The 14,677-nt window shown below is 43.3% G+C and overlaps 1 protein-coding gene across 25 annotated transcripts in view; it reads left to right on the forward strand.

Moving 5' to 3' along the window:
* picalm (phosphatidylinositol binding clathrin assembly protein) overlaps positions 1-14,677 on the forward strand; it is a 120,106-nt gene that overhangs the window by 67,415 nt on the left and 38,014 nt on the right. For 13 of the 25 annotated variants that reach the window (XM_033022477.1, XM_033022479.1, XM_033022481.1 and 10 more), the window contains exons 12-13: positions 3,730-3,830; positions 11,970-12,116. In XM_033022477.1, coding sequence (XP_032878368.1) covers positions 3,730-3,830; positions 11,970-12,116 — 248 coding nt within the window. Of the gene's footprint in view, positions 1-3,729; positions 3,831-11,969; positions 12,117-12,224; positions 12,309-14,677 lie in introns of all 25 variants that reach the window. The other 12 variants (XM_033022489.1, XM_033022490.1, XM_033022491.1 and 9 more) reach the window with 2 other exon arrangements.

The raw sequence follows: 14,677 nt of genomic DNA on the forward strand, positions 1-14,677 counted from the left end.
CGAGTTTGCGCCTTGATCCCGGCAGTTCCTCGGTCGCGAGTTTGAGTCTTCAATGTAGTTTTTTCTTGCAGAATAAATGTCTGTATGAAATGCAGTGTGTTGAATGAATTCCTGAATTTGTAAATGTGACCGCAGCATTGAATCACCTCTCGCACTCATGTCACCCTAGCGGGGCTACATGCCCTTAGGCGGCCTAAGGCGACATTTTCACACTCTTATATCCGTGTGCAGCAGAGGCGACGTGCGTTTGGCGCCAAACGTGAGCTTTGGTGAGCAGACGACATCCTGGAAAAAATGTCCGGTTTCTTCCAGGTAGGCGATATACCCTCCCGGGCAATATACCTTCCACTTCTCTTTTATGAAGGGGATTTAGTTCCCCTTTCTTCCAGGACCGACCGGAGGTTCCGCTGTCACCTCTGCGGGCCGCCCTCGGTGAACGTCCTGTCTCCCTGTCCCTGGGATAGCAGGGGGCGATCAAACAGCACAATCTCCCCCTCCAACTCCAGAGGAATCCGCTCCCCGATGGGCCGCTACGGCGACAAGTGGCAGTTCGCCCACAGCCCGAGCTGCGCGACCCCAAGAACAAGACGTACCTTGCACACCATCAGCTTCTGCCCCTACGGGGAGCGTGTTCCTCTGGAGCTGGAGCGGGGCTGGGCTGGAGTTGCTGATCTGGGATCTCCGTGCTTGCAGTGGGCCTAGGGGTCAGTGTCCCGATGAGGGGGCTGTTGGGCGAACTGCCACTTGTCGCCGTAGCGGCCCATCGGGGAGCGGCTTCTGGTGGTCCTGATGTCTCCGGCCAGTTTGCAGTTTTCCTCTGGAGTTGGAACGGGGCTGGGCTGCTGCTGGCTGTGGGTTTCTGGGATCTCCGTGCTTGCTGGGGGTCGGTGTCCCGTTGGTCCTGACGTCTCCGGTGACTGGCACTGACCTGCTAGCATCGCCGACATGAAGACAGTGCATAGCCCCCGCGCCGGTGCAATGGGCGGGGAGCTGGAGAGGGGAGGGAAGGGGTCACACACATGGCCGGGAAGCAGAGGGGTGTAGGTGGGGTGAAACTGAAGGCAGCGACAATCTGCTGCTGCTGCCTGCCCGCTGAGTTAAAAAGTTCCCACGCAAGACTCACGATACACTGTGTATCGTGCTACCGTGGGAACTTTTTAACTCAGCGGGCAGGCAGCAGCATATTGTGAATTATTAACCCTCCCGCGCAATATACCCTCACCTTCTCTTTTATGAATGGGGATTTAGTTCCCCTTTCTTCGAGGACTGACCGGAGGTTCCGCTGTCACCTCTGCGGGCCGCCCTCGGTGAACGTTTTCAAGGACCTTTCTTCAAGGACCGAAAAAATGTCCGCTATTCGGAGGTTTTCGTTATTTGGATCTTCGGATAAAAGGTTGTGCACCTGTATCTGGTTTGATGGAAATTGCAGTTTCCCCTTCTTGATTCTAAATAGAAGTAACCACACCAAAGATATATTGACAAAATGATGAGAAATTATGGTTAAAACACATTAAATAGCTCTGTGACCAATTTATTTTACACTGACATAGGAATATTCTTCATGTGTTGTAGGTATATTTTGAAATTTGAAGTATCGCCTTCCTTGACTGGTAATGATTCCATTTGTTTTGGTGCTGTCTCTTTGATTAGGGATAATAAATTTGTCCAGGATTTCTGAACATCTTCCTGTAATACAAACTTGATCTCTGGTGTTGAGTAGAGACAATATCTAGTCTGGTTGTCAAATTTGCACCCTCGTGGTCAGATAGCCTGCAGATAGTTATAGTTTGTATGTAAGAAATGTCCTTGAGTGAGGTTTTACGGCACTTGGAAAATATCAGCAGTGCTGTCTTGGTAAAATTCTAATTTCGCAAGATGGATAAACAAACCGATGTCAGTGTCCTGCCCAAGACCAACAGCATTGAGACCCGAGTCACGTGTCAGTTGGCTATGTTGGACAGTCCACGTGCTTCACTTGGGTGACTTAAAATTCTCAAAACAGGTACTGCATTCCAAGCTTTGTCATGCAAGATCTTTACCTGCAGACGCAGAAAAGAAATCCAAGGATGCGCTCAAAGTTTCCTTGAACCTCAGCGATCCTACTGACTCCTGGGAATCTCTGGCCTGTATCTGCTTGAAGTGGAGAAGGAACACGCCGATTGGTATTGAGAACCTTGTGATCATGCATTGGGAGCATACAGACCTTCTGCAGAATGAGTGGGTGTCCTCAAACCATACACATACCTGCCCCCTCAGTCTCCGAAAAATATGCACTCTTCCCCCCCCCCCCCCCCCATTGGTTTCGTTTTTCATCGCAGCACGCATAAGAAGACTGGAGGCAAGTCTTCCTCAATGACAAAGAATTGCATAGAAACAAAAGAAGATTGAGGAGAAACTGAAGCCATGAAATTGGATCCAAGCAAGGTACTGAGGTATTTTAGGGAACAAGGGGGCAACAATAATGAAACAAGGTCTCTTTCAGAATGATTCAAAGCAAAATGATTTCTCATTTGGTGTCTGAGCTTGAATGCCATGTTCCAACAATGTACCCTTGTTCACATACTGAGTACTTTTGTTCCAAAATCTGAACTACTGTTATGTTTTTCCATTTGTATTCGCAATTAGGATTGACCTCTTTTAAAATCGAATAATTACCATTCTCAACTTGTCCAACGATAATGAAAAAAACGAAATGCTGAAGAAACTCTGGATCAGGCAGCATCTGCGGAGGGAATGGACAGATGATTTTTCGGATTGGGACCCTTTACTGATTGGAGTAGGAGGGAGAAATCTGAAAAAGATAGGTGGGGGTGAAACAAAGCTTGGCAAGTGATAGGTGAATATGTGAGGTGGGAGGTGGTAATTGGCAGATGGATGTACTCCATCCATCTGCCAATTCGGTAACCAAGGCACGAGGTGATAAGGAGAACATAAAGTGCATCAAATAAGAAAAAAAGAAGGGGAGTGAAAGCTGGAATGAGTGCTGTAGCTGGGAGGGGGATGGGGGAGGGGATAAAAGGGAGGTCAGATTAGGAATGGAAAATGAGTGAACAAAGAAGGGAAAAGAAGCATGTTAACTGAAATACTGGGAGAAATGTGGAGCTTGAGGGGTCTGGGCAAAGAGAGGGGCATGGTTCATATTTTTGGGTTATAAGCAACCCAAGCAGAATATGAAGTGCTCTTATTCCAGTTTGTGAGGGGCCTCAAGCTGGCAACAGAGGATGCCTAGAACAGAAAGGTTGGATTGGGACGGATAATTAATATGGTTAGTAACTGGGAGCTCCAGCAGGTCTTGACAGCTGAGTGCATGTGTTCGACGAAACATCTGTGTCTGTGCTTGGTCTTGCTTCCATAAATGAGTCCACATCGGGAACATGGAATGCTGTAGACAAGGTTGGAAGAGGTGCACACGAACCACTGTTTCACAGGGAAAGACTGCTATGGCCCCTGGATGGAAGAGAGAGAGGAGGCATAGGGACAGGTGTTGCATCTCCTGCGGAGTCAGGTGGGAAGGAATGATTGAACCAAGGAGTTGTCATCTCATTTGATCGGAAGCAAATTTTCAAACCTAAAATTAAAATGCGGAGTGGGTTTTGATATTTCTTTCTAAAATTAACTTGTTGGAGGATTATTTTGTAAAATCCAATATGATTTGAAACTAAATACTTCACATTGTGTGCACTCATCTGGAGTACTAGATGTAAGTTCTGTTTTAATTTTTCCCAACAGTACGTCCAAACTGCCAAATGATTTGCTTGATCTACAGCCAACGTTTCAACCATCCATGCATTCTGTTTCAGCCGTACCCCTGGCAGCTAATACGTGGGGAGGTAAGGTGTCTCAAAACCTTTGAAATGATGAATACCATGTTTCTGCTGTTTCAAAGAAATCTAACGCATACGTATTTGGAAGATTTGATCTGAATATAAGATGAGTGTAAAAATTGTTAGCATTAAAATTGAAATTAAATGCTAATATGTTAATGTTTCATACAACTGAATTAGGCAAAGTGTGAAGAATTTGTATTGGGTACCTAAACTATAGAAATTAAATTTGGGAGGAAATAAAAGCAATGCCTGATACCTTTTAATGCTGTTTTACACTGCAGTTTTGGTGGTCTACGAATTTGTTGAATTTCCTGCCTGATCAGCCTAAGTACAGGTTGGCCTAAGACCACCTGGATGTTGGGTAGAGAAGGGCTACATCATACCAGGAAAAGATAAGGAAGGATCTGTTTTTTGGGGGGCTTGGGGACGTGGTTCAAGGATTAACAGAATGTACTTTGGGTTGGGTTAGAGGTATTGGATGTGGTAGGGTTGGAGTAGAGTTCTTTAGACTGGAACTAAACACTTTACCATTCCTGATGCACAGCCATGTTCTCAAGTTACTTAATGACCATTCCTCCTCACATCTTCCAATCTCCCTGAGACCAGGGAGGCATAACCGACTTCATGTAAAGTTAAACCACAAACATCTTTAAAAGCTGTTGGTGACTAACTTTCTTCCTGAGAATAAATGTGTCACTTACTATGCTCTGACTGCCCCATCTCTTTTCAGAACTGAAACTGGGTCATTTCAATGCTGATTGGGGTAAAGTTAAAAATCATCCTTTATTTAGGATCAGAATTTCTACCAACATTTGTTTATATTTTAATTTTGTGTTGGTAAGTTATAATTGTGAATCTATTCAAAGATGTTGTAATGTTTGGCTTTTACTCCTGCACAAGCCTTCTAAATGTTGTTCCTGGGCAAGATTGCCAGTGTGCATTGGGTCAGGTTCCACTTGTGCACTGACGCCCAATGCTATCTAGTCATCTCTCTATGTTGCCATAACCAAAAAGATCTGACATTGAGTCTGTATCTTAACTTCAGAGAAGTTGAAGCTATTGTTTAAGATCTGGAGTTACTCAGCCACCAATTATATTGATGGTCTTGGCAAATATTTACAGCAAAACCAGATTGCTTGCAACTAAGCTGTTCAGTCCATAGCTTTGAACCCTCTGTAGTTTTTCACCCTGCGTTTGAACATAAGAAATAGGAACAGGGGTAGGTTGCATAGCCCCGAAGATCAGCAACATGCAATTTGTAATTTTGATTTGTTGATTGTTTCCAGTGGTTTTCTTCATGGGAAGTAAAGCCATTAGTGAGGGAACCCTAGTTCCCTTGTTATTGTGAGTATGCCAAATAGTTCAAACTTTGATCTTTAGTGTAGATAATTTCCATGGGAATTTTCAGTAAACTTCAGACAAAAGGCAGCAGATTGGTGATAAAATGTTTCTAAGCAGTAAAGTATGCTGTGTAATTGTTTAAAGATTATGATAGTCTGGCCACCTGGTTGAAACGATTTGCTCTGCACTTGGCTCGGGATACTTATGAAATACTGCAGACGACCCCTGCATTATGGATGGGTTTGCTTTCCAAGAGAACTATCCGTATCGTGTAACACAAAACCCCTTGTGGGATGATTTTCTCTCTCATCAAGCTATTTTATTGGCAATTACATATAACTGCTGTTATTTAATAGCTCATGACAATATTAGACGGTGGGATGGACTAGGTTTCTGCGACATAAACAACAAATTTTGTCAATTTTAATTTTGGTCACGGTATATTACTGGACAATAAAATTTGGATATGATGTCACTGTGTTGATTGGCTTAGCAGTCACGGCAGAATCCCTACTTTACCAGGCCGACCCCAGTGCTTGCTGTGCTGGTGTGCTCTTCATGTGAAGCATTTTCTCTGATGTGTAAGCCTGGTAGATTATTCAGTTCAGTTCAGTTTATTGTCACGTGTACCGAGGTGCATTGAAAAGCTTTTTGTTGTGTGCTAACCAGCAGAAAGACAATACATAATTACAATCAATCCATTTACAGTTTATAGATATATGATAAGGGAATAACGTTTTGTGCAAGGTAAAGCCAGCAAAGTCCGGTCAAGGAAAATCAGAGCTACATCAAAGGTAGATAGTCACTGCTCTCTGGTTGTGGTAGGATGATTCAGTTGCCTGATAACAGCTGGGAAGAAACTGTCCCTGACTATTGTAAAATGGTTAAGGAAGTGGAGATGTTCAGAAAAGGGGTGGGATTTGAGAAAACAGATACAAATTTGTGGCTTCCCACAAGGTAGTGTCAGAGAATGCCTCGCAGATGGAGAACACGGCCACGTGGAGTTAAACAGCATGGGAGCAGGCTCTTCAGTCCAACTTATCCAAGTTGTCCTACTAAGCTAGTCTCACTTGCCTGTGCCATGCTCACAACTCTCCAATCCTTTCCTGTAATGTATCTGCCATAATATCTTGAATTCCATAATTGTATACCTCTCTACCACTTCCTCTGGAAGTCATTCCAGATATGCACTAACGTCTGTGTTAGAAGATTGTCCCCTCATGTACCTTTTAACTCTTATCCCTTTAACTTTAAACCTATAAAATTACTCAATTCCCCCCCCCCCCCTCCCCCTGGGGAAAAGACGGACAATTTATCTTATCTCTGGCCCTCATGATTTTATTAATGTCTATAATGTCACTTTTGGCCTCCTATGCTCAAAGGGAAAAAGGTCCAAGAGCATCTAACCTCTCCTTATATCTTGAACCCCTCAGACCTAGTGACATCCTCATAAATCTTTGCACCCTTTCCAGTTTAATACTTGTCCTACATCAGGGCAGTCAGAACTGTACACAATACTCCAAATGTGGCTGTACCAACATCTTGTACATGAGTAACATTATGTCCCGACTCCTACACTGAATACCCTGACCGATGGAGGTAAGTGTGCCAAATGCCACCTTCACCACTCTGTCTACCTATATTGCCGCTTTCTTGGATCTATGTACTTGCATCCCTAGATCGCTCTGTTCTGCAACACTTCACCAGGGCCCTAACATTTACTGTGCAAGTTCTGCCCTGGTTGTCTAACCAAAATCCAACACTTCACATTTATTTGAATTGAATCTCATCGGCATTCCTCAGCTCATTGGCACAGTTGTTCAAGATCCCATTGTAATCTTAAATAACTACTTTCACAGTCCACTCTCCCAGCAATTTTAGTGTCGTCTGCAAATTTACTAGCCTGGTTTCACTTCCTGACCTAGATATTTACAGAATTTGATTTTATTTAGACATTTCTTTACACAAAAAGGAAATCGAGCAACCATAGTTTCTTCTGTTATTTAAATAAGTTATTAAAAAAATAATGCCCTAGTACTGGTCCCTGTGGCATGGCATTTGTTAAATATTGCCAAGAGAAAAAGAACTGTTTCTAGTTTGACAGTTAGTCTTTCTTTTATCCATGCCAAAATATTGCCTCCTGCACATTGAACTTTTATACTCTGCAAGAACATTGCAACTCCTTATCATTAGTTTCTGGCTATCAAAATTCAACACATCCATTGATTTCCCCTTTATTCACAGCTTGTTTTACTTATTTAATGAACACTAATCGTATGGTCAAAGATAATTTTCTTTTCCAAAATTATGTTGACATTGTCTGATTATATTGAATTCTACTAAGTGTTCTGATTGTATCATTAATTATAGCTTCTAATATTTGCCCTCTATCAGATTCGAAACAAATTGGCCAATAGTTCCGTGCATTGTACCTCTCATTTTGAATAAGGAAGATGCAAATAAGAATGAGAATCCAGTGCAATAGAGGATTTCCTGAGTTGTATAATAAGCGAGTTGGGTAATTCCGAAAAACGCAAGGAATCATGAGATTTGTCAAAGGTCACTTACGATAAACACTCTCGGCAACCGTGCCGTCGCATGCACACAGACCTGCGCCTCATCCGTAGTCAGGATCGAACCTGGGTCTCTGGCGCCGCAAGCGCTGCCGAACAGCCATTGGACCGACCCAGTCCCCTCCCGAGTGCCCCACCCCCATCCGGGGACGGCCTGAGACGTCCGTGGCGATCCTGGACCAACGGGATTGGCGGCCCAGGGCCACTGCCAGCGCACAGAAGCGCCAACTCTGTCCGTCCCGCCAGGCCAACTGTCAGCCCCGGACCGAAGGGGCACCCGCCTGTCGCAACGGCAGCCCAGGCCCACAGCCAGCGCGGAGAAGAATCGTTAACTCCACTGCTCCCGGCTGGTGTCCAGGGCCGTCGGTCAACCTGGCGCGACAGGCAGAGTTGAGCTGGAGCCAGCGCCTCCCCTCCGCGTTGGCTGCAAGCCTGGGCCGCCACTCCTGTCTGACTCTTGCCAGCCCAGATCCACCCTTGACATCCCTGGCCGACCCGAACAGGGACGGGACACTCGGGAGGGGATGGGGAAGGCCCAGCAGCAACTCAACAGCACCTGCACGCTGGAGACCCGGACCCGACCCCGATCACGGTCAAAACGCAGGTCTGCACCCATGCAGCAGCACAGCCGCCGAGAGCGTTTATCGCGAGCGACCCAGGACCTGGGCATGCGCAGTCGGAATACTGAACTCGCTTACTCCATTAGGGCTTCAAATATTACTTGCTGATGTTTCTTGTTTGAGCGAATGCCACATTTTATTTGGGCTGATCAAGGAAAAGCAAACTAGCAATTAATAGTGTTCAAAAGGGAACTGCAGATGCTGGAATATCGAAGGTACACAAAATTGCTGGGGAAACTCAGCGGGTGCAGCAGCATCTATGGAGCGAAGGAAATAGGCGACGTTTCGGGCCGAAACCCTAGGTCTGAAGAAGGGTTTCGGCCCGAAACGTCGCCTATTTCCTTCGCTCCATAGATGCTGCTGCACCCGCTGAGTTTCCCCAGCAATTTTGTGTACCGTAGCAATTAATAGTGTTTTTCAAAGGAAAACAATATTAACATTTGGTTTTGAAAAAACAAAATTTAGGTGAGAATGTTTCAGCCTTGATAAAATATCAAACCAAAACATCTTTGTAACTTCATTAACATGCTACCAAAGGCTTTCTATGCTAGATCCTGCATCTTCATTGCCCCATATCCCAGAGACCCTGTTCCATCGCTTAGTCTCATTAAGCCAGAATTATCCCACCATCAAGCCATTTAGGCTTGATTTAAAAAAAAATTGACATTCGAGGCTGGATCAATGCAATAAAAGTCCACTAGTTGACATGAAGGCCTGTAGATTCAGTTCCCTTCTGCACCAGTGAATAGCGGTTTGACAATATATGACAGAATCTGCCCACTTTCCAAGCTGACAAGTGGAGGCAGCAACAGTGGTAACTGCCTGAGCAGTGGTTCGATGATAGCATCTTTAGTTTTAGTTTAATTTAGTTCAGAGATACAGCATGGATACAGGCCCTAAAGCTCACCGTGTCTGTGCCGACCAGCGATCCCCGTACACTAGCACCACCTTACAAACTGGGGACCATTTGCAATCTTTACCAGAGCCAATTAACCTACAAAGCCATCAAGGTGTTCAAGAAGGAACTGCAGATGCTGGAAAATTGAAGGTACACAAAAATGCTGGAGAAACTCAGCGGGTGCAGCAGCATCTATGGAGCGAAGGAAATAGGTAACGTTTCGGGCCGAAACCCTTCTTCAGACTGAGAAAACCCACACAGTCGCGGGGAGAACGTACAAGTTCCATACAGCCAGCACCATTGAGACAGCAACTCTACCCCTGTACCACCATGCTGCCCCTACAGAAATAGAAATAGTTCTGGAATCGGAGTAAATGGGAGCAGGAAAACCATGACATCCTACTAGGATAATCTCTTGCTGCGAATACTAATGCCTTACCGGGTCGCCGTGCAGTAAGCTCCGGAGCGCTGTGGCCGCCGACTCCCAACATCGCGGAGCTGGGGGCTGCGGGCGTCCGGCCGCGGGCGGCGCCGGTTGTAGCTCCGACCCCGGCAACTCTACCCCTGGCTGCGCGGCGCTCCAAATCCAGCGCCGCCCGCGGCCGGACGCCCGCAGCCCCAGCTCCGCGATGTTGGGAGTCGGCGGCGTCGCAGCGCTGGGATACCAGCGGGGAGCGGGCAATGCCTTACCGGGTCGCCGTGCGGTAAGCTCCGGAGCGCTGTGGCCACCAACACACAACATGTCGGCGGCCACAGCGGAGCTGGGTCTGCGGGCGTCCGGCCGCGGGCCGCGATGGATTTGGAGCGCCGCGCAGCCAGGGGTAGAGTTGCCGGGGTCGGAGCTACAACCGGCGCCGCCTGCGGCCGGACGCCCGCAGCCCCAGCTCTGTGATGTTGGGAGTCGGCGGCCACAGCGCTCCGGAGCTTACTGCACGGCGACCCGGTAAGACATTGCCCGCTCCCCGCCTCTCCGACCAGGTCCGGGGAGGAGGCAGCCGCTACAGTAGTACAGACCTGGGTTGACCGTGGGTCGTTTCGGGTCAAGTTTGGCGCCAAACGCGAGCTTTGGTGTGCAGACGACATCCTGGAAAAAATGGCTGGTTTTCGGAGTTTTTCGGTTTCCGGAACTCCGGATAAAAGGTTGTGCACCTGTAGTTATGAAACATTTCAATGGATGATGAAGTTATAGTAAAATTTTGCGACCCAGTTTTCAAGAGAGCAATAATATGGATGAATGGATTTCTATTTACCTAGAAAATTGTAGTTATAACTTTGTTTAAATACTGGTGAGGAATTGATAATGTGGAGACTTTTATTTAATATTATCCAAAGTCTACTGTTGGTTACTTAAGTTGCTCCCTACAATAAATCATTGAAACATGTCCTGTACATTAGTCATTTGGAGGTTTAGTTCTAGCTTGAAATTCATCAAGGTCCTTTGTAAGTTGACCTTTCAAGATAATTAGAAACTGGCGAATATTCAAAGGAAATCTTAATCAAAAGAACTGGGATGCAAAGTTAAGGCATCAGAAATAAATATTAATGGATTGATTGCATATATGCGTAATGATGTAGCATAATTACTGCTCTCACCATTTCACCGTTCATGATCCATTTATAAAGCTGGCTTCTGTTTTTTTGGGATTGATCAACCAAATACTGTGTTTTTGGCCTTGACTGCAGAGCACGCAACTTCCATATCGACTACGTAATGAAAAATACCTTTTGCAATAATTGCCATAAACCTGTTGCATATAGTTTGGAAGTACTATAAAATAAATTACGACCAAAATCATAAGAAATTCTTGAAGGATTCTTGAAATGGTTTTCAATGTAAAAATTCAGGAGGCCAAGAATTGCTAATATTCCTATTTCACTGTGGGTTTGCCGTGAGGAAGTGGGTATCTTTGGAAAGTGCAGACATTTCGAATCATCTTTTAAGGTAGGATTAGATTTTTATGAGATGCTTTTATGAAATTATTGATTTCGTAGTGCTGAGAGATGTTTGGTTTGGTGGTGCTTTTTTTGCATTTAATAACTCAATTGATTTTAATCAAACCACAAAATATCTTGCAAATTGTTCACTATATGTAAGATTCTCGGGTTTACACAAGAACTGCATTTAGCAAGTCATATTCTAGTAATATGATGTATTTGACTCTAATTTCAGAGTAGGTCTTTCTTTGGTGGCCACATTTTCTGGCTAGTGGAAGAGGAAGGGATTCAAGTTGCGAAGTAATTAATCAGCAGTGGAAGATTACATTTAATACAAGCTGGTTTATTTCAGGATACATTGAAATATGTTAGTTCCTATTGAAAGTGATTATATCGGGTGAAATAAAAGGAGCAGCAAAAGTAGCAATGTGTACATACTGTTGGTGCTAAATCCGTCCCTCTGCCTAGGCATTGCACAAAACTTAAAGACGTATTTATTTGCGGAAATATTTAAAGTTCCTTGGAAGAAAGGATAAAATGTGTAGAAACTATCGATCAGACAGTATAATGCAAAGTTCACCCATAGGAGTGATTACATTGAAAACATTTTTTGACTCCTTTTTAACATGAAGAACTTAGAATCAGCATGAACTATTATAATGGATCATTTTAATTGAATGGAAGTCCCTTAATTGAATAATTTTGTCTTTTGACATTGTTTCTTTGTCTTTTTTCTTGTCTTTCTTTCTGCTTTATTTATTGCCGATGTTTATAGATCCTTTCTCCACTTCTGATGCTGCTGATGAAACCATTCCAAGCTTAAATCCTTTTCTTGTGAAAGCTGATGAAGTTCTAAACACCACTGTCGCCTTCTCAGATGGTGTGATCTATACTTCTAGGACGCATAGCCATGAAATGTTTGGTAATAAGTTAACTATTTATATGTTCTGCAAGGAAAATTGTAAAATATCCTTAATTTCTTAAACTTATTTGAGTGCCTATGAACACATTTAATTTATTGACTCCCCAGATCATTTCAATCTTTTTTCTGAGCCAAGTTATTCTGTGTCCACAAAATTTGAATACACTCCTCGGATAGATCATTTGGTCTCTGGTACTCCGATGGAAGGGCTTTCCAGTATCATACTTGTGTTTTCTCAATTTTGAAATTATAATTGGAAGTAAATTAAAACATTAGGTAGCTGAGTGAGGCTTGTTTCTCACTAGTGAGTGAATAGTCCAAGTTCTAGAGAGATAATTAAGCACTGTTCTTGGCATTGTTAATGGCACACGAGGTCAGAAGCAGGATAGAAAAATATAAGCAGCTGGTAGCTCAGTTCTTAACAAATTGTCCATTTAATTCACATTGGTTAAATTATGAATTAATTAATCACAAATTTATCCTTAATTTACTGACCAATCTTCTACATTTCATTGTGGGGCAATTTTAAAAACTTTTTTGAGGGGTTGAACCTGCATAACTACTGTGGATTGACTCTATTTCTGCGGGAAATAACTTGAAATCTACATGCTTCACTGGTTGGTCTTGTGTTTCCATGTAATGAACTCCTACACCAGTTTCGTGGTTTGAGCTTGATCAAACTGCATGCCTGTATCTCTGGATACATATCACGTAAAACCGCTTCTGCACAAATCCCATTCCATCCCTGTTAAATGGGTGGCCGTTGTGTTTGTAGTTTGATCATCACCGTTGGCTATTTTCATTGACATTATCAAAGAACATTATTGAACAATCATTTAAATTTTTTTTTTTAATTTTGGATATGAATACAGTTCTTGCTTTCATGTGGAAACTCATGCGGTTTAAACTGGATCAGTGCACCTGCAGGTGCTGAAAGCAAGCCAATACCATTGAATCTACAAACAATAGGTAAAAGGTGCAATAACAATCAGGAGAAGAAAATGAGCAGGAATACCATATTTCTACATTCTAATGAAGAGCAACTAAAAGTATATTTCTACTTATTCTTGAAGCCATGCTGATCCAAATGCAGGTACAAACATCACATGTCCATGTTCTCCAGAGACGTGGCCTGACCCAAGTTACTCCAGCACCTGGTATATATTAACCAGCGTCTGCAGTTCTTTGTTTCTACGTGATAATGATGTTTAATCTAGAAATCGGCAATGTCGCCTTATCTTTGCTCTGTTTCCAAGTTTTCAACATATTTTTAATTTGGTCAAGTTTCTGTTCTTTGTGCACCTAAGGCAGTAATATTGCTTTTATTTTATGCCCTGAAGTGCAGCCTTTCTGCACTGTCCATTATTGTTTACCAAGTCTGGTTCCCCTTTGTCTGCTGTTTCATGAAATAAATATAGAAGCGTGCAGCAGAGAAGAAAACCATTTTGGGCAATTGTACCCACACCTTTCTTGAGTAACTCTTCTATCATCTGTCTGTCTCTGCATAGCTTGTACCTTCCTCAATTTCAAATGTTATTGCTTTTAAGGATGTATTATGTATTTTGTGGTACACTCCATGCAAATACATTGGTGTACAAAGAAATCCCTTTCAAATTCATTGATTCCAGAACTAAAGGAAATCCTTTTTTCCATGTGTACAAGACTGAAATCTTTTCTTTTTAAAACTTAATATAAATTACCACATAGCCTCTTTTTGCTATAAAGTAAAATTTCCCACTATTTTATATTTCTTGAAATAGCTTTGATTTGTTGCTCCAGTGAATTTATACTCTGGTTTCAATGGCATCAGTGATCAAGTGATCCACTGTTATAAAGGGAATTGCTGTGTTGTTAGAATGAAAACAGGAGCTTCTCCAAGTTTTGCAACTACAGCTGTGCACAGATAGGATGTGCTTTATCATCCCTCTCTATTCATTGGAAATGGTGCTGACATTTACAAAAGAGCACCCCATGAAAGAAGAAAACACATCAAATAAGCTTGCTTTTGCACATAATCAAGTCTTATTTGCAGATTGTGAAGATCAACTTAAAAGAGAACAGCTCCAGGCTGAATAAAGCACATGAAAACTACAACATTAAATAACTTCTGAGAGAAAAGAAACAATGTCAGTCAGAAGAGAAGAATGTGCAGTTCACAATTGTGTCAGAAAATTTTGCAAGTACCCTTGACCACCGCCACCACCAGTTATTGACGAATGGAGTGAAATTGAAGTGAGTTATGCAAAGATGGACAATAAATAAATTGAGTGTCACTAATCTGGCAACATCAGCCAATACCTATCAACACCAAGAATAACTTCACAAATGATCTTCCTAATAGCTTGCTATTATTATCAGGCTTAGCCTTCAACATCAGAGCAGTGAACAAATCCAGTGACAAAACCTACTGAAGTCATAGCATGGAAACAGGCTCTGCGGCCCAACAAGGCCATGCCAAAGAAGTATCTCAGAAGAACATTGGGGTGGCGGGAAGCAATATCAACCAGTCCATAGTCGGGTGCCAGGCAACGCTGCATTACCATTAGTTGGGTTTTGGCACC

The sequence above is a fragment of the Amblyraja radiata genome, chromosome 6 (assembly GCF_010909765.2).
Source record: "Amblyraja radiata isolate CabotCenter1 chromosome 6, sAmbRad1.1.pri, whole genome shotgun sequence".
Lineage (NCBI taxonomy): Eukaryota > Metazoa > Chordata > Chondrichthyes > Rajiformes > Rajidae > Amblyraja > Amblyraja radiata.